We start from the raw sequence: 27,687 nt of genomic DNA, 5'->3' as shown, positions 1-27,687 counted from the left end.
GTCCAGCAGCCATTAGTGGACAGAAGGCTCCATGGCGACATCTCCCATGACCAGAGAATCTTTGGCGTCCCCTAGCTTCCCTGTGATTGGCTCCACGGAGGGAGCTTCTGTTTCAGACATTCCAACAGAGTTGGTTGTCATGGAGACATCTTCTGGCCCTGCTGCCATTAAGTCCACCAGCCACTGCTACAGGCAGTCCAAGGAGCAAGCTGCCAACAGGAACCAACACCCTTCCACCTGAGACGTCACCAGAAGGAGTGACCCAGGGCTCCAGAACTATCTCAGTCTTTCCAATCGCAGCCACACCTCTCAATGGCCCAGGCTTTAGTGTTCTTTTCAAGACCAGTTTCCTCTCCCACACCTTGAGCAGGCTCAACTACTGGTGAGGGTCCCGGCCTAGCACAAACTCCTCAGTCTCCCGTTGATTCTGCCCCTACTGTGTTTCACCTTTAGAGACAGAATTCAGGTACTTTGTCCCTCTGTCCTCCTCTCCTGCACCCTCACTGCCAAAGTCACAGGGGGAGCCCTGCTTTAGACCCCTGGTATACCATGTCCACCTCCAAAGAAAGGACAGACACCCAGGCAGGGACAGAATTTGAATCAGCCATTCAATCTACCACCGCACCAGGCGATATCCCCAAGACTGCTGGTGGGGACACAAGTATAGCCGCATCATCCACTGAAAGGACAAGAGAGAATGTGGCAGGGTCAAGCACTTCCCCTGAGCCCACAGACACACCTGTCATCACTCAGGCATGGCAGCTCAGCTACCTGGGTGCCCCAGCTCCTTCCTCGGAAAAGGACACACTGCCCCTTCTTTTCTGCAGTCACTCCACTATGGTCCCCTCACCCTCTGGCTCAGGTAGCAGCTTTTCTGGTGCTGAGACAAGTGGAGAAGCCTCTCCATCCACTGTTCCCACAACTTCAAATGGAAGATCTAGGTCAGTAGCCTCCATAGACACCACTTCAACCTTCACCAACACTGAGAGCCCATGGCTGAGTCCAAGTTGGTTCTCCACACCCATCCTGACTGATAGGTCAAGCACAGTGGACAATACTCTGAACACAGAGAGCAGCACCATTTCCTCAGGTACTTCTGAGTCTACTGACACCAGCCTTGGCTTGAAAACAAGTCATCCTAAAGGCTTCAGCACAGATTCGATCATCTGCTCAGTTCTATCCCATACCTCCAGTAATGCGTCAGAGGCCAGACTTGGATCACGGGCAGATTCTTCCTCACTACCAACCACAGCAGCAGTTTCCAACATCAGTGGCTCTGTGCCCACAACCAGAGAAAGCACAGTCATTCCAGAGTCCCCTCGCACAGCTGAAGCCGTTGTTCTCACCATGTCTAGGTTAGAAAGCGTAAGCCCTGCCTGGCCACAGGCATCAGGGGTTGCTCTTGTGGCTGAAGAGATGACTTTGGCTGTTCCTAGGACTGAAAGGGCAAGCCTGCCCCCAGAGGCCAAGGTCACTGAGACCTGCCCTGCTTTTCTGTTACAGTCCTGTCCTAAAAGTATAGAAGCAGAGGCTAAGAAAATCATCCCTTTGTCTACTCCCTCTCCTCAAGTTCCAGCATCCCCAGGATGTGCAATGGGAGTCCCAGAGAAATTGGTTGTACCTCCTGGCTCAGCTTCAGTAGAAGCTTCTCCTGATGACATTTCCCCTAGAACAGTCCCAGAGACCAGCACTGCCAATGTCACTGGAACAAGCCCTGGTTCAGTGCTGACACACGTGCCATCTGCCATCAAAGACAGCCTTGATGGACAGACTGGAACAGCGACTCTTCTGCCTCTCACCGTTCACAACGATGTCTCAGGAAATGTGCAAATGGCAGCATCTGCAGATGACACAGAGGGGATTGCAAAAGTGTTGGGTGAATTCTCTCAGTCCAAAATCACACTCCCAGTCAACTTGAGATCCAGCAGCACATCTGAAGGGTCCCTGGATAACCCCTGGTTTGACATGATATCTCCTTTTGAGTTTATCAATGAAATAGAGGAGGAGAACTCTCTATCTGTCCCTACATCTTCCATGACTGTGAACAATTGGATATCCTTTGTCATAACAAGAGCACGGATAATGGAAGCTGCCTCTCAAATCATGGCTCTGCAAGAGGCCATTAGTCTTGAACAGACAGCTGACTCTGAGGAACCTGGGACCTCAGACCTCACCACCATCAGCTGTAAGTGGTTGAGTCCAAGTATGGCTGCCATAACCATGCTGGTGGATGAAGACAGTACAACATGCAGTGACCCAGATATGGAAATCAGCCCTGGGACCTCTGCCTCCTTAGATACCAGCAACATCCACATGATACATCTTCCTACAGTGTCCAGGACACAGTCCTCTATCTACATGACCAAAGCTTACACCCCAGTTACTACAACAGGGGCTGATCTTGGAGCAGAGAAAGACTCTTCCCCAGTACCAACCACAGCAACAGCTTCTACTACCAGCAGCTCTATGTTCACAACTGGAGAAAGCACAGCCATCCCAGGACCCTCTCCCACAGCTGGAGCTTCAGCTCTTGCTACATCTCTGACACATACTGATCTTTCTTTCCAGCGGCCTCTCATGGCAGCAGCCCCTGTAACCTCATCAGGGGTCATTCATGAAGAAGAGGAGGCAAATGTGGCTATCCCCAAGACTGAAAGTGTAAGTCTGATCCCTAGCACCAAGGTCGCAGGCAGTCATACGTGTCTCATGTCCCTGTCTCACTCTAAACTCTCAAGCACAGGTTCAGAGACTAGTTTGGCCATCCCCAGGACCATTTCTTTGTCTGATATTCCAACATCGTCTGTCCCATGGGATAGTCCAACAACTGTGCAAGCTATGTGGTCCACAGAACAGCAAGGGGGTATGGAGACAAGGTTTGATGACTTCTCTGAGCTCCCAGAAATGCCCCCCATCACACGCCTGCACTCTGGCTCCCCGGTATATCAGACTACTTCTTGGTCTGAGAGGATGGCCTCTTTTAACCTCCCCACTATCAGAGAAGAGGTGAACTTCTCTTCATCTGTCTCATCATCCTCAAAGTCCTCAGATAGCTCAATGGCCATTATCCTAACTGGAGAAGAGATGGAGGAAGCTGCCTGTCCATCTTTTGGGCCACCAGAGATCATGAGTCATGAACAGACAACCAGCTCTAGGGGATCTGTGGCCACTGCTATGGGCCGCAGATGGTCAAGTTCTAGCTTGCCATCCACAAGTGCTCTGGTGCCCCAGGGAAGGAGTACCAGTGGTGTTCCAACCTCAGAGACCAGAAAAGATTTTTCCAGCACCTCTGAGTCTATCGATAGCAGCCTTGGCCTCAAGTCAAGTCGATCCACATGGTTCAAACCAGACTCAATCGTCTACACGGCTCAAGACCACACCCCAAGTTCTGTATTAGGGGCTGGTCTTGGAGCAGAGACAGAGTCTTTGCTGGTACCAGCCACAGCAGTATCTTCCATCGCCAAGGGTTCTGTGCCCATCCCTGGAGAAAGCACAGCCACCTCAAGGTCCTCTAATGCCACTGAAGTTACAACCCTCACCACGTCTGGGACAGGATCCAGCTTTTCTTTGAAGCGGCACCTCACTTCATCAGCTTCGATAGCCTTCTTGGGGGACATGCTCAGGACAGAGGAGATAGCTTCAGCTCCCATTAGTTCAAGTCTGATCCCCAATGCTAAGGCTGCAGTCATCAGCCCCAGTTCTATGTCCATATCCCATCCTAACCTCCGAAGCGTAGGTGCAGAAGCTGGTACAGCCACCCTCCTGACCACTTCCTCATCTGAAGTTTTAGCATCTTCAGACAGTGAAATGGAAGGACAAGGCCCATTGGCAACACCTGCTGACTCAGCTCTGAGGGAGACTTCTGATGATATTTCACATACAGCCCCAGAGACTCACTCTGCCAAAGTCACAGAAACAAACCCTTCAACACTTGCTGAGGCACATGCCATTTCTTTTGCCACCACAGAGAAGCTGGATGCCCAAGTGAGAACAGAGCCTATCTTAGCTGCCCTGCCTCTTACTTTCCTGAGGGATGCCTCAACTGTGTGGGCAATGCCATGCACAGAACCCATGTCTAGTAGTGAGATGTCTAGTAGTTTCTCTGGGCCAAGTGATGTACCCCATATCACTTCCCTGCACACCAGCTCCAAAGCACATCCAGCCACTTCTTGGTCTGAAAGGAGAGTCTCTTTTAGTCTTCACACTATAAGCGAGGAGATGAACCGCTCCATCCCTATGGGCACCACAACATCCACTTCTGTGGAAGTGGCTTCTCTTGTCACTGTTGTGCCCCTAGAAACTGCCATTCCTGACCAGGCAACTAACTCTGGGAGATCAACCATGGCCACCACTGAAGCTTTCACCATTGGCACCACACAGTCAAGTTCAAATTTGGCCTCCTCAAGTATTGTAGAGACTCAGGAAAGTAGAGTGGGCCATGCTCCATTTTTAGAAGTCAGTACTATTTTCTCTGGGACATCTGACACTATTGACACAAGCACTGACTTCAAGACGAGTCCAGCTAGAGGGGCCATCCCAGACTCAGCTGTGTATAAGACTCTTATGCGTACCATGTCAAGGGCCAGCCTGGGAGCAGAATGTAAGACACTAACCCGTGCCACATCAAAGGCCAGCCTTGGAGCAGAATGTAAGACACTAACCCATACCATGTCAAGGGCCAGCCTTGGAGCAAAGACATATATGTCCTTGGAACCAACCAGAGTAGCAGCTGATGTATCTGTTGCCAGCAGCACTCTGCCTGTTACTGAAGAGAGCACAGTTGTCTCTTGGCCTTCCAGAACAGTAGAAGTCACAGTTGTCCCTGTGACTGTGACTGCTACCAGCCCTACTTGGTCAGAGCCCCTCACTCCATCAGCCTCATCAGAGGTCACTCCTGTGGCCAAGGAGATGAACTCGGATGTCCTTGGGTCTGAAAGTTCAAGTCTGACCCCTACCAGCAAGATGGTGGACATTGTGACTCCTCCTCCTGGGCCCTCCCCAGATCCTGAACTTCCAAGTGCAGGGGCAGAGACTAGCCTAGTTGCCCTCCCAACTGTATCCTCTTCTGAAGCTTCAACATGCTCAGACACTGAGGATGGAGGCCTCAATCCATTAGTTATCCCTCTCCCTTCAACACCTGTAGGGATGCTTTCTTATTGGAGGACCCATGCAGGCTCACAGCCCAATGCCACTAAAGTCCCAGGCAGGGCCTCAGCTTCCTCACTGACCCTGGCCTTACTTACTACCCCAGAAAGGCTGGATGCCAGGATAGGAAGAGAGCCCAGCTCTGAGACCCTGCCTGTCTCTGCTCTGAGTAACCTCCAGAGAGCTGGCACATCTGCAGATCCTCCAGGAGGGAGTAACACATGGTCTAACTCTTTTTTTGAGCTCACAGAGATACCTCATGTCATTCAAAAATTGTACCCCAGCTCTGAGGTTCATCTGGCTACTCCCTGTTTTGAAAGAACCAGCATGACAGATATCTGGCACTATTCCATGTCTGCCCCCACATCCTCCACCATGGTGGATGCCAGGGCTGTCTTTGAAGTACAGAGAAAGGAAACTCTCTCTCCATCCACTGGTTCCATGGAGACCACTGCTTCTGAGCAGGCTACCAGCTCCGCAGAAATTCTGGCCACCACTAGAGGCTTGACCATAGTGAGAACCAGATGGTCCTGTCCAAACCTGACATTAATGAACACCCGAGTGGCTGAGGCCAGTACAGAGGGTAGCACTCTGGACTTACGAAACAGTATAGGTTCCCCTGGGACTTCAACTCAGAGCAGAACTGGCTTCTGGATTAGCACTCCTGAAAGGCAGAGGAAGGGCTCGGTCAGCGACATAAACCTAACCTACACAGCTGCTCGAGAGGCCAGTCTTGCAATGAGGACCCACTCGTCTCTGGCACTGATTACAGCCCTTGATGCCTCCAGCATCAGCAGCTCTGTGGCTAATACTGGAAAGAGTCCTGTCATCTCAAGGTCCCCAACCTCAGTTCTAGTCACCGTGACTACTTCAGGTACTGTCTGCCCTGTGGCACAGAGCCTTATTCCACCAACCCCTTCACTGTCATTGGGAGCTCCTCCCAGGGATGGGGAGCTGGGCTTACCTGCCCCTGGGATGGATAGCTCATGCCTGAGACCTGGGAACCAACTCAAAGAATTTGTTCTGACTGCTCAGGATCCTGACTTCCCACATGCAGGAGTGAGAGGGCAGACCAGCATGGCCCATCACCTGACCACATCCTTACTGGAAATTCAGTCCTCCTCAGACAATGTGACCCCCCAGCCAGATTCATCAGCCACACCTTTTAACTCTCTGGCTCCTGGGAGCCCAGAGCTCAGCTCAGCTCTGACAGCCTCATCTGCTCTGGCTATGGCCAGAGGCACCTCGGACGATGACATTGGAGAGAGCCCTACAGTGGCTTTCTCTGCAAATCCCACCCCTGCCACCACCAGTGGATCATCTGTGAACTCTTTCAACCTGACCTCTTCAGTCCTTTCAGGAGATCACCCCACTGGTAGCGATGAGACCAGCAGAGGATCTAGCCCTCCAGAGCAGACACTGACAGCTAGCCTGACACCTGGAGCTGCCTCTGGCTCAAAAGCAGACACCAGCTCGGCGGCCTCTCCTCTCACAATGCCCTCTGGTCTCACGGCATTGGCACAGGAGCAGGTGCCCAAAGGTCTGTAGGGGAGAGCACACCCTCCCTGGACCCAGGCTTAGGGACCAGTCATTCTGTAACTTGGACCTCACCCCTGTAGAAGACCCCATCTTCCATCAGCCTAGATACAGTCAGGGACATGAACCCCCATTTTTTCAGCACCAAGGAGCTCCCCTGCCCTGGTTGTCACCACTTTTGGTGAGTCTGTACCTTCCTCGGGCCCTCCGCAGTCACAGGGATCTGTACCTGGGGGGGGCCTAGTGCCTCTAAGCCCAAATCTAATCTCCTCCTTCAGCCGTCACTGCCCCTGTATCCTGGACAAGTGCAGCCCTCCATGACCCTGTTCCTTCCTTCATGGTAGTGGGGAGTGAGGAGGGGGCTGCAAGGACAGTTAATACTGCTGAACCAGGCAGAGGCAGTGTGGTGTATTGGATAGCGCACTCAACCCAGTGTCAGGAAGACTTGGGTCCAAATCTCACTTCTGATGCTTACTAGCTGTAAGACTATAGGCAAGTCACTTAATGTACCTGAACTTCAGTTTCTTCATCAGTAAAGTGGGGGCGAAAATTACCTGCTTCAGAGGGTTGAGATGATGTGTGTAAAACACGTGGCAAACCCTAAATATCACATAAACACTGCTGTTACAGGTTCAGAAAAGGTTTCATTGGAAACACACAAACTAGTGGATGCTCTTCCGATGGACAAGACACGTGCAGTACAGACAACAGCCTCATCTTCCCTTGAGGCTCTGGCCACAGGGAACAGTGTTCCTGAAGCAGGAACAGATACTACTCTTCCAGCCAATCCCACCATCTTCATAAGTAAGTAGCCACTGTCTGGTGTGGTAGAAAGAGCTTGAGATTTGAGAGTCAGGAAGACTCGAGTTTGAATTCTGCTGCAGATACTTACTGTCTTTGTGATCCTCTACAAGTCACTAAGCCTGCCTCAGTTTCCTGATCTGGAATGCTACCTGTCCTCATAGGGCTGTTGGAATATGACATGTAAAACGCTTTGCCAATCCTGAAGTGTGGCATAAATGCCAGCTATTGTTGGTGTTATTACTATCGGCACCTTCTCTTTTGGGGGGCTGGGGGTGCTGTGCCCTGGGAAGTTAGAGCTGCAGAGGAATACAATTCTCTCCCCCTTCTCAAACTTCTCCCAGCAACCTTGTTTTGGTCCACTTTTTGGCCCTGATTTCAGGATCTTGCCTCTTAGATCTTGGTGGTTACCCAGACTTCTCCCCATATCTGCCCCTCTGCACACCCCTCTGGAGATTAACCTCCTGGTTTTTATACTGAAATGAATCACCCTCTCTTGTCTCCCCCCCTTAAATATGTTTTATTTATACCTTTTTACATTGCTATCATTTCTTCATATAGTCTCCATCCAACAGAGCCCTTTCTTGTAACAAAAAAGGTCAGATAAGCAAAACAAACAGATATATTGACCATGTCTGACAGTATATGCCTCATTCTGCACCTGTAGTCTACCACCTCTCTCTTGAGAGGACAGTTGTTGGTTTCATCAGGCCTTTTAAGTCAAGATTGGACATGGCACTGTCCTGAGTCCTGAGTTACTTGGAGCCCTGTGAATTAAAAAATTTTTTTTTGAGAACTGTATTTCTTTTTTAAATAATATTTTATTTCCTACCCCCAATTCTGTATAAAAACAATTTTTAACATTGAGAAATGTATTTCAATAGAATTGACATGCTTTGTATTCCTATGTATTTGATTTTATGCATTTAAAAATGTGATGCTGAGAAGGGGATGGGATCCATGGGCTTTATCAGACTGACTGCCTGAGGGATCCACAACAACAAAAGAGTTAAGAATCCTGCTTTAAAATACCGTCTTTCCTTTCTTGTTGGTAGAAATGTGATTTTATTTTTTGTTGGGTCTAAGGAAAGTGTAGTATTGCCCAGTCATAGGCTAGAACTTTGAAGATGAAGTTCCCTGGAGCCTGTGAAAGTAATATTACATGTTCTAGGTATATAACTTGCCTTTGGAGTTAGTGCCTGTGGGGGAAGTGGATTTTCCTCCATGACCTTCATGTGTCTGACATGACTGGGCCTGGCATCTTCCCCCTTTCTTTTCCACAGACACTATACCCTCCACAAATACCCCAGGTCATTCGGGCACAGTCAAACCAACAAGTGGCCCTTTGGAACCTGTGACCACCTCCAATCCCCCGGGTAAGTAGAGGTTTTCATTCTGTTGTTAAAATAGGAGGAGCTCACTCTAAAGCTGGAAGAGATTCTCAAGGCCAGCCAGTCCATCATCCTTATTTTACTGATGAAACAACTCAGTGCCAGAGAAGTGAACTGACTGGCTAAAGGCCTGCTTCCTTGCGCTGTCCCCTAGTCACATGATCAAATCAGGACAAGGGCCTTTCTTTCCAGGCTGTCATTTTATCCCTCTGCCCCTTCCCTGTACATGTCCACTTGCCTGGAATTTTATTGGAATGTACAGGTTTGTAAATGATAATAGGCCATATCTCCTCAGAGTCTGGTGCTGTTGAGTAACTTTTTAACACAAACTGGAGTTCACTACCCAATTCCTAAAGATACCACCGCACCTTTCTTTGGGAATCTCCTAGTCAACATTGGAGAACATGGATAGAGTCTGCCCTACTATGGGTTTCTCTCCCATTTTTGATCCCTAGTGGATCATCTTGCTTGGGTCATCTTTGTCCCTCTGTGGGGCAAGGGACTTTCCAAGACCTAGTATGACTATTCTGAATCTTAGTGACTCTTGCAATTCATAGATCAGTGGGACACCTTGAAAAGTAACACGGAGTTCTAAGACTGCTCATAGTATCATAGATCACAGATTTGGAGCTAAAAGAGATCTTAGGGGTTATTGAATCCAACCTCTCACTTTACAGATGAGGAAACTGAGACCCAGAGAGGAGAAAGGGACTTACCCAAGGTAATACAGGTAGCAAGTAGCAGGAGCTGAGTTTGGAACCCACACCTGGGGCACAGACAAGCAAAGATGCTACTCTGTCTACTGCCCCCACTGAGGCCCCAGCTGATCAGGGGGCAACTAACCCAATTTTTGCCACTGGTGAAAAATATAAATGTGACCTCTATGCCCCTCCCCGGTGGCTGAGGCAGGTGGCACTCCACTGTCGGAGACCGGCTTACCATTACCCAGAGACCTCTGACCCTAGTTAGGCCAGAACCAGCCTCATGACAAGTTCTACCAGAAGGTCCAGCTCAGAGTCATCTGCAGATGCGAGGACAGACCTACCTTTTGACATCTCCAGTAAGACAGAGGAGGGGGCTACTCCACAGCTCTCCCCACATCCTCTATATCTGTGGGGTCCCCTGACTGCAGATCCAAAAGGTTTTTGTTTCAGGGTGCCCATGGGACCTTCACTCCAATCCAATCAAACAATTAGCATTTACCATGTACCTACTATGTATATGGCAGGGGGCTGGGAGCTGGAAAGGAGCTTAAATTCTGTTGGGATGATAGAGAGAAGTAACAGAGTTTCAGGGTTTAGTGGGTGTATGCAGAGGCAGCAGCTAGCAGTGAGGAGGAAGGTGTTGCTAACTGAATGATTCTGATCTGCCTCCTAATTCCACCCTTTTGTGCTTCCAACCAATCCACTGCTCCACCACAGGACTGTCCAGCAGGGGCATTGTGGGAGGAGCTATTCCGGCTACAGCTTCTGTAAGCAGTGAACCCCGGGTGCTTTTTTTTTCCAGAGTCTGAAGTGGAGGCGGTGAGTGGGGAGATAGCTCTTGACTCAGCCACTCCTCAGACTACTGACATCCCTGTGTTCACCTCTACAAGCAGTCATGGGTCTGGGGCACCCACAGGAACCACCTCACCTTTGATAGGACTCACCACGTCAGCTGAGACATCTATCCAAGGGAACACAAGACATGAAGACCTTTCTCATGCCCCACTTAAGCCCACTTTTACTCCAGGTTCCAGCATTCTCTTAGAGACTAGCACACTGGAGACAGTTTCCTCTACTCTCTCTGCAGCCACCCCAACAGCAGGCATGACAACTGAGGAGATCCCTTCCATGGTTCCCACACTGTTGCCTACTCCAGTTGATTCCTTGTACACAAAAGTTTTCGGTGGAGAGGCAGGAACAAGCCCTAAAGTCACATGGATACAACCTACTTCAACCCTGATGAAAAGCATGTCTCCAATCCCAGAGAAGCCAAAGGTCCAGGCAAGAACTGAGCTGGGCTCCTCTACCCTGCCTCCCAATGCCCTGAGTAATGTCCCAACAGCTGCTGAAGGAGACACAGGCTCAGTGGTGCAAGTTACAGAACAGACAAATGAAGATATGACAGTGATGACACCTGGCATCTTCTCCAAGCCTGCAGACGCATCACACACCATTCAAAGTCCACATACCAGCTCCTTGGACCCTCCATCTGTTCCCTGGATTGAAAGCATGACCTCTTTGAATGTAGAAAAGACTAGCTACTCCTCGGCTGTCCGCAGGCCCTCCAGCTCATCTGACACCACATCTGGGGCACAGACAAGCAAAGCTGCTGTTCCATCTACTGCTCCCTCTGAAGCCTCAGATGATCAGAGGGCAAGTAGCCCAATTTTTGCCACTGGTGAAAAAACACAGAAAAATATAAATGTGACCTCTGTGCTCCCTCTGGTGGCTGAGGCAGACACAGCAGGCAGCATTCTCTTGTCAGAGACTGGCTTACCATTATTCCCAGGGACCTCTGACCCCAGGGAGGCCAGAACCAGCCCCATGACGAGTTCTACCAGAAGGCCCAGCTCAGAGTCTTCTGCAGATGCGAGGACAGACCTTCCTTTTGGCATCTCTGGTAAGACAGAGGAGAGGGGCTACTCCATAGCTCTCCACACATCTTCTATGTCTGTGGACACATTGACAACTGTTGTCAGCGATGGAACACAAGTGAAAGAAGCTATGTCTCCAACTGCTGCCCCCACAGGGACCACCACTCCTGAACAAGCGACCAGCTTCATGGAACCTGTAGCTGCCACGACAGGAAGCCTGGGGTCTGGGGCACCCACAGGAACCACCTCACCTTTGACAGGACCCACCATGTCAGCTGAGACATCTATCCAAGGGAACACAAGACATGAAGACCTTTCTCATGCCCCACTTAAGCCCATTTTTACTCCAGGTTCCAGCATTCCTTTAGAGACTAGCACACTGGGGACAGTTTCCTCTACTCTCCCTGCAGCCACCCCAACAGCAGGCACGACCACTGAGGAGATCCCTTCCATGGTTCCCACACTGTTGCCTACTCCAGTTGATTCCTTGTACACAAAAGTTTTCGGTGGAGAGGCGGGAACAAGCCCTAAAGTCACATGGATGCAACCTACTTCAACCCTGATGAAAAGCATGTCTCCAGTCCCAGAGAGGCCAAAAGTCCAGGCAAGAACTGAGCTGGGCTCCTCTACCCTGCCTCCCAACACCCTGAGTAATGTCCCAACAGCTGCTGAAGGAGACACAGGCTCAGTGGTGCAAATTACAGAACAGACAAATGAAGATATGACAGTGATGACACCCAGCACCTTCTCCAAGTCTGCAGACACATCACATACCATTCAAAGTCCACATACCAGCTCCTTGGACCCTCCATCCATTCCCTGGACTGAAAGAATGACCTCCTTGAGTGTAGAAAACACTAGCTATTCCACAGCTATCCATAGGCCCGCCAGCTCATCTGATACCACACCTGGGGCACAGACAAGCAAAGCTGCTGCTCCATCTACTGCTCCCACTGAAGCCCTAGCTGAACAGGAGGCAACTAGTTCAAATTTTGCCACCAGTGAAAAAATACTGAAAAGTACAAGTGTATCCTCCATAGCCCCTCTGGTGGTTAAGGAAGGAACAGCAAGCTCAGAGACTGGCTCAGAAGCCACCGATTCCTTCTATACGAAATTTTTTGGAGTAGGGGAGAGTGCCACCCCCAGCAGTATCTGGTCAAGCCCAAGTTTGACCTCCATCAGCACTTCAGTGGTAGAATCCCACGCAACCCTCAGTGCTCCAGACACAGACATGGGCCCGTTTTCCTCTGAGACCTCTATCTCTGTTGACACCAGCAGCCACGTCAGGATTAACCCATCTGGAGAGTCCAGTACAGATTCATACAGAGCTCTCACCCTCACCCGGGTACCAACCACAGCTGCAGCTGAAGCTTCTGTGACTGTAGAGTCAGAGACTGTGATGGTAGAGACATCAGCTCCAGCAGCTTCATTTTTCACTCCTGGGATGCAAGATGTATGGATCTCCTCATCTCTCCCTTTTGAGACCACTGCTAAAGAGGGGAGGATTCCGAGGACAGAGACAGTCACTGCTTCCTCTCCTACTAACCCTATCCTGCTTACAAGTAAGTTCCCACTTTTACTTCTTTTTCCAAGGGACCTGTGTCCTTTGGGAAGTCATGGTGAGCTCTGCCCTAAGAGGTGAGAGAGAAGCCACTGAAAAGGAGAGGCAGATCCTATATTTGGCATCCCTCCCTCAGGATTTCCATTTCAGGCCCCCTTGAAGCCTTGGCTTCAGGGACTCTACCTGTTAGACCTAGCCAGTCACTCCAGCTGTCCCCTGGGGGGGGGGTGGTGAGCACATTGACCTTGCATTCAAATGACCTGCTCCTTGGAGAAGAAGGAATCTTATTTTTATCAGGTCTAAGTTAAGCATGGTATTGTTCAAAGATGAGCTTGGGCTTTGGAGAAAGAGTTCCCAGGAACCGAAAAAAAAGCAAGTGAGAGAATGAGTACCAAGTATACAACTCCTCGGTAGAATAAGAACCAAAGGGCTCAGGATGTTTTCTTCAATGCCTTTCATATGTCAGCTAGGAATTAACCTGAGCCCTGTCCTTGTTCCTTCCTGCAGGTAGCAATGCTGACGTGGTGCCCATCACAAATGCTCCAATCCATGTAACAGCAGGAGGTCCTCAAGCCCCTTCATCCATCATTGGTCCAGTTGGTAAGTGAAAGCCTTTTTCTATCTGTCCGTTGCACTGAGGTCTTGTTGCTATTCTTGGGGGATGGTACATGGACTCATTTTATTTTTTTTATTTTTTTAATTATTAATTAATTAATTTATTTTTAGTTTACCACACACGGTTCTACATAATTTTGAGTTCCAGATTTTCTCCCCTCCCTCCCCAAGATGGCCTGGAATCTCATATAACTACCATGTATAACTTCGCATTGAATTAATTTATATGCTAGTCAAGTTGTGGAGAAGAATTATGACCAATGGAATAAATCATGAGAAAGAAGAGACAGAACCAAAAAAAAAAAAAACCATAGACTCATTTTAGAGACTGAAAAGAAGGCTCTGAGAGAGTAGTTTGGTGTCAGTCTGTTGGGGCTCAGGGAAGTTTAGGTCTCATTGTTTTCTTCCTTCTGTTGGTCTGCACCTGTGGACAGTTTGCTCAGGTCTGTCATCTTCAAGAGAAAAAGGCCTGGTTAGACCCACGATACATGTTCCCCATCACATCGATCAGAGTAGGGAAGATGGGGAATCCTCTTCTGTGGGGCTTCCACGCCATTCCCCATTCTCACCTGTATACTTCAATTGCATCCAGGGCTAGGTGGAAGGAAATAGATATTTGTATTTATGCCTTTCCCTTTCTCATTCTTTTCCTTCTCCTCTCTTTTCCTGTCCTGTCCTGTCCTGTCCTGTCCTCCACTCTTCTCCCCCCACTCAACTCTCCTCCCTTCTTTTTCTCTCTTCCACTCTCCTTTCTAATTGGAGACTGGTGATTTCCAAAAGTATTGGGCTACCTCTTTAAGTGACCTCAATTCTGTTCCTTAGAGCAGGGACTAGACAACACAACACCAAGTGATTTGGAGATGATGAGTTTTAGCTGTTCCTACTGTGGCTGTAGCCTGGAGGTCAGGGGAACTCCAGCTACACATCATACTTTTGGGTCATATTCAGTTCCCTCAAGATTCAGATGGTTTGGGGGATTTCTGGGACTTAGCAGATGGCTCTCTGCATGGGAGTTCAAGTGGACCTCATGTCTGTCACAGATGAGTGGCTGTCTGAGCACAAGGTGGAGTCCTTGGGGTGATCAAACAGCTTATAGCTCCCCAGTCTTGAAGAAGAGCATAAGCTGCAGGGATCTGACAGCATCTGTGCTAAGAAAGGAGCCAAACTTAGGAGAGATAGGGGTAACAAAATGAAGCCCAAGGGTTCCTGAGCCCACCCATGCATATGTACCAACCAACCCCTTCTTCTAGTCGCAGGCCTGTCAGAGAGGAGCACAGTGTCAGGGGGTGCCACAGAGGAAACTCACACAAGCAGAGAATCCCCAGAGCCCACAAAGATCTCGGTGATGGGATCCAGTTCTGTACTCTTAATGTTGGAGACTCCAAGAGAAACAGGCTCCAAAGAGATAGCCTCTGGTTCTGTCTCTAATCTGGCCACAAGCTTTGGCAAGCCAAGTGACTCTTTCCATACAGGCAAATATCTGGCAGAAACAGAAAGCAGTCGAACACTTACTCTGTCTTCATCTGACCCAGTGTCCACTAGCAAAGTCACAGAGATACTGACTATTTCAATTCCAATATACACAATGGCCACCACAACCATGGGGAAAACAGAGGCTCAGGTAGGGACTGAGCCCAGCACATCTGGGCTACATTTTACTACCATGAGCAAGACATTATCTCCTGCAGGAGGAGGCCCAAGCACAATTGTTCCATCCATGGGAGGGAACACAGAGATCAGGACTGAGTACACTGAGCACACAGACACTGTCCACATCACTCTAGGACAGCACACCAATAACAAGTGGACTCTGGAGACTCGTTGGACTGACGGAATGACCTCCTCTGATTCCCCCATTACGAGACAGGAGCGGGGCTCTTCCACCACTCTCCTAGTCCCCTCTGCCTCCTTGGGCACCATGACTCCTGTTACCATGACTGGGGAGCAGAGCACAGATGCTCCATCTCCACCTGCAGCCACAAAGGGGCCCCTGTATCCTGACGATGGGGCTGTGCCCCTGGCTTCTACTGAAGGCTTCCTCCCCACTGTTGGCATAACGTCAAGGCCAGATGTGACCTCCACATCCATGCTCATGGCTGAGCCAACTTCATCAGGTGTCCCCCAAGGCTCGGAGAGCGGCAGGGATCCAGAGGATTCTTCATATTTTGGTGAGACCACAGTTGGCTCAATCACAAGTGCAATCGAAAGGCCCAGCACTGACTCACTTGGGGGTATCACCTTAGGCCATAGCTCAGGCGTTGTAACACCCAGTGTTGGAGCAGAGGCATCCTCCCACCTGGCGACAATGTCCACAACTGAAGCCTCTCCTATTAGCGTCCCTGTGGCTGGCAGTGATGAAGCTCCAACCGGCCCATGGTTGTCTACCCCAACTGAAGCAGCCATGAGTGTGCTAAGCACAGGGTTCAGTTGGCTCTGGACTCCCACCCCAGCCACCCCTGAAGCCTCCTCAGGGAGCCACCCCATGGTGGATGACATGAGTTCAGCTGTCCCGGGGACTGAGGGTCCCAATGTGACTCCTAGCAGCAAAATGACAGATAGCCTACCAACCTCTCCTCCTGCTGCCCAACATGCTGAGAGCGCAAGTTCGGGAGGAGGGGCTAGCCCAGTTGCTTCAATGGCCACCACATCTTTGCCTCTAGGATCAGCGTCTTCAGACACCGGTACTGGAGCACCGGTTTCACCTTCCACGGCTGTTAGCTCCTCCTGGGAGGGGAGTAGAGCCCATGAGGTGTTGTCTACAGGCTCAGAAACCGACTCCCTTCTGTCCTTGACCACTACACCAGTAGAAGGCTCGACCAGAGATGTCCCAGCTAGTGTGACAGGAGGGGGCACCGAAGGCACGTTGAGTCAAGAGCCCAGTACCAGCGTGGGAGAGACCCGAGCCTCCCCAAAGGACACAGCACCCACAGGGGTGAGCCCTATTTCTCAGCGGGTATCCCCTGCTACGGGAACAGAAGCTTCTTTAGGTTTCAGATCTGTGGCTGACACATCAAGTCCTCCAGTCACCGACTTGCCAACAGTGACTGTTAGTGAATCCCCATTGGCCCCTGGCACAGTTGGGGAAGCCAGATCAGCTTCTCCTCTTTTCCCAGTCACGTGGCTCAGCCCTTCATCCATCTCCCCCATGTCCACATCAGAGAACAATGGAGCTTCTTCTCGCAGCACCACTTCCGTGGGACCCACAGAGATCATGACAGACGTCTCAACATCGGGGGCAGCCACCAGTTCAGGGGCTGGTGTGTCCTCCTTCTCAGGGAAGAGCAGAGTGGAAACCGTTTCCAGTTCAGCTGCTGCTGTGGGCACCAGAGTGCCCGGCTTCACCGGCGCAGCTACTGCCGAGGGGGCCCCTGGGACTCCAGAGAAGACCAGCCCCCGGGGCGCACAGCTGGCCACAACATCGGGGAGTGGCCTCACCCTCAGCCCTCCGCTGACGGAAAACTGGGTTTCCATCACCACACATGCTGGCTCGCGGACAACCCCATCCACCTCTGCGAGCAGCCAACCGATGGCCCCAGACACCAGCCTTCCCGGCCTGTTGGACACCACCTCTACCGCGGCCACCAGCCCTGTGTCTGTCCATCCCTCAGAGGCAGGGACCCCTGGCCTTTCAAGACCCACCCCAGACTCCTCTGCCGCGTTCCTCCAATCCCCAGGCAGGACAGGCACTTCTCCCCCTGCCATGGCCCCATCCTCTGGGTCCCTGCTGAAATTTCCCACCACCACTGGGCCACAGAAGAATATAGAAGACAGAACAACCGGGCCATTCACACCATCTTCAGTGGGAATGGAGACCCCATGGACGTCTGCCCCTTCCCGCTCCGGGACCACCCTCCCAGCGGATATCACTTCCCCATCGGGTAGGGTCTTTGGTTCACTCCCTGGTTCTCCCACCTCAGCCCTGTTCCCAAGTGAGCATGATCTTCTTCTTCTTCCCCTGTGGAGGATCCAGTTTGAATGTGGAGGTTGACTCATTTCTGTGTAATGGTGGGAAGCAGGCATGTGCATTTAAGAGGAAGGCGTGCCTTGCCCTGAGAGTTCTTCCTCGGGGCGTCCCTTTTCATCCACTCGAGAGCTCTCACTTCTGTTGGTCGCTGTCCTTCTGTGAGTGAGGCCATGTGGTGGTCCTTGTGGCTGAAATGACCCTTCCCATCCTGCGGGGATAAGTTGCATGTGGTCATTCGGGTTTAGGCAGGATGTAGCTTTGGGCTGTGAAGAGGGGAACCTTTCAGAGAGCATTTCGAAGGGAAGGCATGACCAAGGAGAAAAGATGATCTGGACGAGTCTTTAGGAGACCTTAAATCTTCCCATGCTGCCTCGTATCTGGGAGGTCTCTGCCTTGCCTAGAGTCAGGGCAAAAGGAATGCTCGTTGACCGATGCATTGACTGACATGCCGTCTTTACAGGCATCAGCGAGAGCCTCGGTGCCGGCACCCACGTCGCAGACGTAACCTCACAAGAAGGTACCAGAACTCCAACCAGTGAGCCTCCAGCGCCCACGACGACTGTCAGTGCTTCAGGTCAGTATAGAGGCACGCGGGCGTCTGCTTGCCCTGGGGAACAATTTGTTCATCAGGGCTCAGTTTGTCGCCGGGGTCCGTTCTCCAGCTCATGGGTATCTGTGGTACTTTGCTTGGGTCTTGGTGCTGTTCCTCATTTTCAATTTCCGGGGACATTTTCATTCTGTCTTCCTTGCTTTCCCTATGAGAAGTCTTTCCCCCCTTCCCTAATGCTTCCCGATTGAAAGCCGGGACTGCTTTGGCGTTGGGGAATGGTGGGGAAGGATAGGTTTTTCCATTGCTTGTCGAATGGTGCGTTTGAGGAAGGTGCACAGGGGTAAGATGATGCCAGGTGCCAGGCTACACAGGAAGGGGCAGTGGAAGGGCATCGGAGGGGGTGGTCAGCGCACCTGAGAGCATATCGAAGAGGACTGGGGGCAACAGTAGATTTCCAGTGTAAGCCCTGTCCCAAGTGGCGTGTGGCAGCATCCGAGTCGAGCTCAGGCTCCCAGTCTGTGGCAGGGAGCTTTGAGGGAAGACAGTGCTTGTCCTGGAGGAGGTGGCCTAGTGAGCTTTGGAGAGAGAGTGAGTAGGGGAGTTTGGAGAGGGGATTGTCATCCCAAAAGAAGGAAGAGCCTTACAGAGAGGAGATGAGGGGGACCGTGAGGGCGATTCCCATGCACCCCAGCAGACATTTCCACGTGTGCCAACCAATCGCCTCTTTTAGACACAGGACTGCCCAGCAGGAGCCCAACGGCAGCAGGTACCAGGGATCTGTCCCCTGCAAGCAGAGAGCCCACGGAGCCCACCAGCCTGCCTGTGGTTGCATCCAGCGTGGGAACCTCCACTTTCAGGACAGCAGCAGTGACTGTCCCCTTACATACAGCTCCTGGTTCAGCCTCTGCTCGGTCCACCAGCCTTGCTGTGGGCTCCGCTTTGGGGAGCCAAACTTTGGAGAGCCCCGTGATGACCATGTCCTCTCTGGCAGGAGTCCCCACTTCGACCGAGTCTTCTGCTGGCATGACCACGGGCACTGGCTCCCTCCCACTTGCTTCTACTTCAGTTGAGCTCCAGGGTGTCCCAGGCTCCAGGGCTCCCTTAGACACCAGCCCACAAGGGACAATTTCCTCCCTTCTCCCCGCGGCCACACCCAGTGCAGCGACCACAGCACGGGGGGAGCCTGACACCACAAAGCGTGCAGAGACTCCTGCAGGTGACTCCTTCCATTCTACTGTTTCTGCTCCAGAGCAAGCAGGCAGCCAGACACTTGCTCTGCCTTCATCTGACCCAGTCACCAATACCAAGGTCACAGAGATACTCCCCGTTTCCACCACAACCACCAGAGTGGCTTCCAGCATCCCAGGGATGCCTGAGGCCCAGACAGGCACTGAGCCCAGCTCATCTGGGCTGCCTTTTACTACCATGAGCAAGACTACTTTATCTTCTGTAGGAGGAGGCCCAAGCACAGCTGTTCCATCCATGGGAGGGAACACAGAGATCAGGACTGTGTCCAGCAGCATCTCTGAGCCCAGAGACACTGCCCACATCACTCCAGGACAGCCTACCAGTAACAAGGGGACTCTGGAGACTCGTTGGACTGACGGAATGACCTCCTCTGATTCCCCCATTACGAGACAGGAGCGGGGCTCTTCCACCACTCTCCTAGTCCCCTCTGCCTCCTTGGGCACCATGACTCCTGTTACCATGACTGGGGAGCAGAGCACAGATGCTCCATCTCCACCTGCAGCCACAAAGGGGCCCCTGTATCCTGACGATGGGGCTGTGCCCCTGGCTTCTACTGAAGGCTTCCTCCCCACTGTTGGCATAACGTCAAGGCCAGATGTGACCTCCACATCCATGCTCATGGCTGAGCCAACTTCATCAGGTGTCCCCCAAGGCTCGGAGAGCGGCAGGGATCCAGAGGATTCTTCATATTTTGGTGAGACCACAGTTGGCTCAATCACAAGTGCAATCGAAAGGCCCAGCACTGACTCACTTGGGGGTATCACCTTAGGCCATAGCTCAGGCGTTGTAACACCCAGTGTTGGAGCAGAGGCATCCTCCCACCTGGCGACAATGTCCACAACTGAAGCCTCTCCTATTAGCGTCCCTGTGGCTGGCAGTGATGAAGCTCCAACCGGCCCATGGTTGTCTACCCCAACTGAAGCAGCCATGAGTGTGCTAAGCACAGGGTTCAGTTGGCTCTGGACTCCCACCCCAGCCACCCCTGAAGCCTCCTCAGGGAGCCACCCCATGGTGGATGACATGAGTTCAGCTGTCCCGGGGACTGAGGGTCCCAATGTGACTCCTAGCAGCAAAATGACAGATAGCCTACCAACCTCTCCTCCTGCTGCCCAACATGCTGAGAGCGCAAGTTCGGGAGGAGGGGCTAGCCCAGTTGCTTCAATGGCCACCACATCTTTGCCTCTAGGATCAGCGTCTTCAGACACCGGTACTGGAGCACCGGTTTCACCTTCCACGGCTGTTAGCTCCTCCTGGGAGGGGAGTAGAGCCCATGAGGTGTTGTCTACAGGCTCAGAAACCGACTCCCTTCTGTCCTTGACCACTACACCAGTAGAAGGCTCGACCAGAGATGTCCCAGCTAGTGTGACAGGAGGGGGCACCGAAGGCACGTTGAGTCAAGAGCCCAGTACCAGCGTGGGAGAGACCCGAGCCTCCCCAAAGGACACAGCACCCACAGGGGTGAGCCCTATTTCTCAGCGGGTATCCCCTGCTACGGGAACAGAAGCTTCTTTAGGTTTCAGATCTGTGGCTGACACATCAAGTCCTCCAGTCACCGACTTGCCAACAGTGACTGTTAGTGAATCCCCATTGGCCCCTGGCACAGTTGGGGAAGCCAGATCAGCTTCTCCTCTTTTCCCAGTCACGTGGCTCAGCCCTTCATCCATCTCCCCCATGTCCACATCAGAGAACAATGGAGCTTCTTCTCGCAGCACCACTTCCGTGGGACCCACAGAGATCATGACAGACGTCTCAACATCGGGGGCAGCCACCAGTTCAGGGGCTGGTGTGTCCTCCTTCTCAGGGAAGAGCAGAGTGGAAACCGTTTCCAGTTCAGCTGCTGCTGTGGGCACCAGAGTGCCCGGCTTCACCGGCGCAGCTACTGCCGAGGGGGCCCCTGGGACTCCAGAGAAGACCAGCCCCCGGGGCGCACAGCTGGCCACAACATCGGGGAGTGGCCTCACCCTCAGCCCTCCGCTGACGGAAAACTGGGTTTCCATCACCACACATGCTGGCTCGCGGACAACCTCATCCACCTCTGCGAGCAGCCAACCGATGGCCCCAGACACCAGCCTTCCCGGCCTGTTGGACACCACCTCTACCGCGGCCACCAGCCCTGTGTCTGTCCATCCCTCAGAGGCAGGGACCCCTGGCCTTTCAAGACCCACCCCAGACTCCTCTGCCGCGTTCCTCCAATCCCCAGGCAGGACAGGCACTTCTCCCCCTGCCATGGCCCCATCCTCTGGGTCCCTGCTGAAATTTCCCACCACCACTGGGCCACAGAAGAATATAGAAGACAGAACAACCGGGCCATTCACACCATCTTCAGTGGGAATGGAGACCCCATGGACGTCTGCCCCTTCCCGCTCCGGGACCACCCTCCCAGCGGATATCACTTCCCCATCGGGTAGGGTCTTTGGTTCACTCCCTGGTTCTCCCACCTCAGCCCTGTTCCCAAGTGAGCATGATCTTCTTCTTCTTCCCCTGTGGAGGATCCAGTTTGAATGTGGAGGTTGACTCATTTCTGTGTAATGGTGGGAAGCAGGCATGTGCATTTAAGAGGAAGGCGTGCCTTGCCCTGAGAGTTCTTCCTCGGGGCGTCCCTTTTCATCCACTCGAGAGCTCTCACTTCTGTTGGTCGCTGTCCTTCTGTGAGTGAGGCCATGTGGTGGTCCTTGTGGCTGAAATGACCCTTCCCATCCTGCGGGGATAAGTTGCATGTGGTCATTCGGGTTTAGGCAGGATGTAGCTTTGGGCTGTGAAGAGGGGAACCTTTCAGAGAGCATTTCGAAGGGAAGGCATGACCAAGGAGAAAAGATGATCTGGACGAGTCTTTAGGAGACCTTAAATCTTCCCATGCTGCCTCGTATCTGGGAGGTCTCTGCCTTGCCTAGAGTCAGGGCAAAAGGAATGCTCGTTGACCGATGCATTGACTGACATGCCGTCTTTACAGGCATCAGCGAGAGCCTCGGTGCCGGCACCCACGTCGCAGACGTAACCTCACAAGAAGGTACCAGAACTCCAACCAGTGAGCCTCCAGCGCCCACGACGACTGTCAGTGCTTCAGGTCAGTATAGAGGCACGCGGGCGTCTGCTTGCCCTGGGGAACAATTTGTTCATCAGGGCTCAGTTTGTCGCCGGGGTCCGTTCTCCAGCTCATGGGTATCTGTGGTACTTTGCTTGGGTCTTGGTGCTGTTCCTCATTTTCAATTTCCGGGGACATTTTCATTCTGTCTTCCTTGCTTTCCCTATGAGAAGTCTTTCCCCCCTTCCCTAATGCTTCCCGATTGAAAGCCGGGACTGCTTTGGCGTTGGGGAATGGTGGGGAAGGATAGGTTTTTCCATTGCTTGTCGAATGGTGCGTTTGAGGAAGGTGCACAGGGGTAAGATGATGCCAGGTGCCAGGCTACACAGGAAGGGGCAGTGGAAGGGCATCGGAGGGGGTGGTCAGCGCACCTGAGAGCATATCGAAGAGGACTGGGGGCAACAGTAGATTTCCAGTGTAAGCCCTGTCCCAAGTGGCGTGTGGCAGCATCCGAGTCGAGCTCAGGCTCCCAGTCTGTGGCAGGGAGCTTTGAGGGAAGACAGTGCTTGTCCTGGAGGAGGTGGCCTAGTGAGCTTTGGAGAGAGAGTGAGTAGGGGAGTTTGGAGAGGGGATTGTCATCCCAAAAGAAGGAAGAGCCTTACAGAGAGGAGATGAGGGGGACCGTGAGGGCGATTCCCATGCACCCCAGCAGACATTTCCACGTGTGCCAACCAATCGCCTCTTTTAGACACAGGACTGCCCAGCAGGAGCCCAACGGCAGCAGGTACCAGGGATCTGTCCCCTGCAAGCAGAGAGCCCACGGAGCCCACCAGCCTGCCTGTGGTTGCATCCAGCGTGGGAACCTCCACTTTCAGGACAGCAGCAGTGACTGTCCCCTTACATACAGCTCCTGGTTCAGCCTCTGCTCGGTCCACCAGCCTTGCTGTGGGCTCCGCTTTGGGGAGCCAAACTTTGGAGAGCCCCGTGATGACCATGTCCTCTCTGGCAGGAGTCCCCACTTCGACCGAGTCTTCTGCTGGTATGACCACAGGCACTGTCTCCCTCCCACTTGCTTCTACTTCTGTTAATCTCTATGTTGTCCGAGGCTCCAGGGGTCCTTTAGATGCCATCTCATAAGGGACTATTTCCTCCATGTCCGTAAGGAGACAGTACACTGGACCCAGTCATCTCCCTGTGGTTGCATCCACCATGGCATGTTCACTTTGCGGCACCTGATGTGAATTCCCCATTACACCTTTCTTCTTTCTCTGCCTCTGCTTTGTGTCCCACCTCTTTTGTGAAGGTCATTGTAGAGAGCAAAAATGTAGAGACAACAGTGATCACCATTCCTTCTCTGGAAGGAGCCTCCATTTCCACTCAATCTTTTTCTCAAATCGTTCTGGCTGCTGGCTCCCTCCCAATCGCCCCTACTTCGTGTGATGTCTTGGCAGTTCCAGGAGCTAATGCTCCCTGTGATTCCAGCCTTTAAGGGACAGTTTCCTCTTTTTTTCATTATGGCTACCGTTAGTATACCCACAACAAGGTGGTAGGCATACACCCCAAAGCATGCAGGACTACTCCAGGTGTTTCTTTCCATAATAGGATCTCCCTGTCAGGGCCACCAAGCAGCTACATATTTTCTCTGCCTTCATCTGATTCAGTTTCCACTAAGAAAGTCCCTGAAATCATCCACATTTTTATCAGTACCCCTATAGTGGCTCCACCATTTCAGAGAAGCCAGAGGCCCCAACATCGACTGATGCCAGGTCTGCTGGGCTGCCTTTCACTAGTTTGAGCAAAACCTTGTCCTCTGAGAAAGGAGGATCAACCAGAGTCATGACATCCATGGACGGGAGTCCAGGATCCAAGGTTGTGTCTGCCACCCTCCCTTTGCCCACAGGGATTTCTGAAAGTCCTATCACTTCAGGAGTGCACAAACATTCCATAGGGACACTGGAGTGTTCCTGTATAGGGAGAAAGACTTCCCTATTCCACCACTCTCCTAGCCACCTCTGCTTCCCTGGGCCCCATGACGGGAGAGCAGAGGACACATGCTGCCTTCCTCTCCTCTGTGGAGACCCAAGATCCTGAGGACAGGGTCAGTTGCCTGGCTCCTATTGAAAGTTTACTCTCCAATATGGTCCCACAGACCACCCCAGGTGTGGCCTCCACTGCCTTTTTCGTGGCTAAACCAAGTTCAATAGGCAGCACTGTGGGCTGTGAGAACCGCTCAGATTCATATGGCTTCTTGATCTCCGCAGAGACCACAGCTGTGCAGGTCACAGGTCTAACCATGGGTTCCAGCACTGACTGTCCTATGGACAGTACCTTACATAGCTCAGGTGTTCCAGCAACCAGTGTTGGGCCAGAGGCCTCTTCCCTCCTGGAGCCCACGACTGTAGCTGAAGCCTTCTCTAATAGTGTCCCTGTGGCTGGGCATGGGTGAAAATCCGAGTATCTCTTGGTTTTCTGCACCAGCTGAGGCCATGAATTTGTTAAGTACTGGTTTGAATTGCTTTCGGATGGTCACTTCAGCTGCCCCAGAAGCCTCTTGTTGGAAAATCCCCATGTCTCAGGATGTGAACCCTGCTGTCTCAGCTGTGGAAACTACAGTGAAAGGTATCACTTCAACTCTGTTAGGTGAAAAAGTGAAAGGAGGTTAACTGAATCAGCCAGCACCAGTTTGGGAGAGATTCCAGCTTTCTCTAAGGATAGAGTACCCATAGACACAAGCCCTGCATCCCCATAGACTCCCTTGCCAACAGGTTTAGCAGCCAATACTGACTCAGTTTTAGCTCCACTTCCTGCGACACCAGGTTTCTCCTTCACAAACCTTCCAATAATATCTGATACAGAATCTCTATCAAGTTCACCTTCTGGGACAGAAGATCCCTCAGTTACCAATCTGACACTGCCTAACACCTCATCTCCACCCCTTCTTCCCACAATTGTAGAGGCCAAGCCAGCATCCCTTGTGACCATAGGACTGTTGGAGAGCCCTTCATCTGTTAGCACCCTATCTGCCATAGAGAACACTAGCCTATCTCCCTTCAAAACCTCTTCTTCCTCTGGGAGCCTCCTGACAGATGTCATAACTCTTGGTCCAGCCACAAGCTCAGACACATTTCTATCCCCTCCACTGAAGGAGAACACTGTGGAATGTCATGCAAGCTTGGTTCCTTCTGCTCCTCTCTGTCTTGTCATCTTCAAGAAGTAGAACCTCTGGGGGGTAGAGGGGCAAGTATACCTGTCCTTGACTTAGGCACAGCATCAGGGACCAGCCTCACCATGACTTTGACTAATTCCCTGACAGACCACATCTCCTATCGTCATGAATATTCCATTAGAAATAAATTCAGCTAGTCCTACAGGCACTGACCAGTGGCAGCAGAAATCAGCATTCCTACCCTCCCTGATACCACCTTGAGTTCATTTGTCCCTTCCTTTGGGCCTTCCACAGAAGCAGGGCCCCCCATACAGTACCATGTGCTTACAAACCAAAGCCAAGACCTCTCTCCTTTCTCCACCAAATCTATATCCGAAAGAAGTAAGAGATTCCTTTGAATTACTCATTCCCACCAATTTTTAGTGCCACCACTTAATCAGAGGGGAGCACAGAAGAATCTATGACTCAAGCACCTTTAGGTGGCACTCAGACACTCTAGACATTTATCTACCTCTAATCCCCAGGGGCCACATCAACAGTGGGCATCACTACTGAGGTGATGCCAGTTTCTTCCCCATGTCCTGCTCCTGCCACCTCTTCTGTGTTCACAAGTACACATCGGCTCTTGTCTCCTCTTCTGGGGACCTCATTAGGCCATGGGAGGTGGGAACCAACTCTGCCATGAAATGAGAAAGAACCATGTCTATGAAAGGCACTTTTTTGACAGTTGCCTTTCAGGGTCTTTATTTAGGGCCCCCAAGGGCTCTAACTTCAGGGCTGTGTTTGATAGACTCTGGTCATCAGTCACTCCAGTCCCTCTGCATACGATGGTAGCCTTGAGGTCCTTGGTGCTGAAATTAGCCCTTTCCTTTTTATTGACTGACATTATTACTGGGCAAGTGATAAATACTTATTTTATAAGATATGTCTTTGGAAGGGATATTCCCAGGAGCCAGACTAAGTAAGTGCTTTATCATTGAAAACTCTTTGGTAAATATCAGTTATCACCATATCAGGAACAGGAAGGAGAAGAGGAAGAGGAAGGGGAAGGGGAAGGGGAAGGGTGAAGGGAAAGGGAACGGGAAGGAAAAAGCTTTCATATAGTGCCTCTTCTGTGCCAAGAACTATGCTAAGCGCTTTTTACAAATACCATCATTTTATCCTCACAGCCACTCTGTGAGGTAAAGGCTGTTATTATCCCCATGTTTTGGTGTAGGAAACTAAGGCAAATAGAATTTAAGTGACTTGTATAGGGTCACACAATTAGTAAGTGTCTGAGGTTGGATTTGAACTCAGTTCCTCTTGACCCCAGGCCCAGAATTCTGTTCACTACCCCACCTAACTGCCTCTGAAGGTTGACAGGAAGCACATGGTGCATGTGTTAGCTGAAGAGTTTGGACCTTCACCTACAGTGCATTTCCTTTATAGCCTTTAGTCTTCTGATTGATCCCTGGGGGTCCCTCCCTCTCCTTTCATTCAGGAATCAATAAGAGTCTGGCACCTACCAGGAGTATTCCTCCTTCAGTATCCCCTGCAGTCACCCCAGGATCAGACAGCAGTCCTCTGCTGTCCACGCCCACCATCAGCACTGCAGGTAAGTAGAAATCTTCTTTTTCACTTTCCTAGCTGGATGGGCATTCAGTCCACCTGGAACTTTTCTTTCCATTCTCTAGGGTAAAAACCATTTCTTAGAGATTTACAGAACTGTGTCTTTGGCTAGGTATTTCTCAAGCCATTATTTCTAGCAGCTTAATTCTCATTTCTTGGGCTGTTATATATTGTATCCATAGTTGCTTTTCACTCCTGTTAAATCCTGATAGAATGTAACCTTGTTGAGGGCAGGCACTGTCATTTTCATCTTTGTATTTCCAGTGCCTTGTATGGTACCTGCTCCATAGCAAGTCTTTGGGTGCTTCTTGGGTGAACATTCTAAACATCCACATTTTCCCTCTGTGAAGACAGACTTTGTCTATTGATTAGCCCTGGGTCCTGGGCGTTGGAAGCATCTCAGGGGCCCTCCTAAGACTGTTGGCAGCCTCCTTTGGAAGTAGGTGCCTTCTCTCCCTGTGGGATAATTGAAGTAAATTTGAATGTCCTGCCTAGTTGACACTGA

The 27,687-nt window shown here is 51.5% G+C and overlaps 1 protein-coding gene across 1 annotated transcript; it reads left to right on the top strand.

Annotated features, from left to right (window-relative positions):
- Positions 1 to 549: 549 nt before the first annotated feature.
- On the top strand, positions 550 to 18,127 carry LOC118857433 (uncharacterized threonine-rich GPI-anchored glycoprotein PJ4664.02-like). The gene is made up of 8 exons (XM_036768145.1): positions 550 to 6,682; positions 7,309 to 7,482; positions 8,763 to 8,855; positions 10,377 to 13,010; positions 13,517 to 13,609; positions 15,313 to 17,215; positions 17,299 to 17,502; positions 18,049 to 18,127. The coding sequence occupies exons 1-8, from the start codon at positions 550 to 552 to the stop codon at positions 18,125 to 18,127; spliced, it is 11,313 nt and encodes a 3,770-aa protein (XP_036624040.1).
- Positions 18,128 to 27,687: the final 9,560 nt, after the last annotated feature.

The sequence above is a fragment of the Trichosurus vulpecula genome, chromosome 1 (assembly GCF_011100635.1).
Source record: "Trichosurus vulpecula isolate mTriVul1 chromosome 1, mTriVul1.pri, whole genome shotgun sequence".
In the NCBI taxonomy this organism is placed as follows: domain Eukaryota; kingdom Metazoa; phylum Chordata; class Mammalia; order Diprotodontia; family Phalangeridae; genus Trichosurus; species Trichosurus vulpecula.
This window is presented reverse-complemented; position numbering and strand designations above follow the sequence as displayed.

Coding starts and splice junctions, on each gene's coding strand:
- LOC118857433 (XM_036768145.1), top strand. CDS start 550: ATGTCCACCTCCAAAGAAAGGACAGACACCCAGGCAGGGACAGAATTT. Junction 6,683..7,308: donor ACAGGAGCAGGTGCCCAAAG/GTCTGTAGGGGA, acceptor CTGCTGTTACAG/GTTCAGAAAAGGTTTCATTG. Junction 13,610..15,312: donor ATCCATCATTGGTCCAGTTG/GTAAGTGAAAGC, acceptor TATCTCCTGCAG/GAGGAGGCCCAAGCACAATT.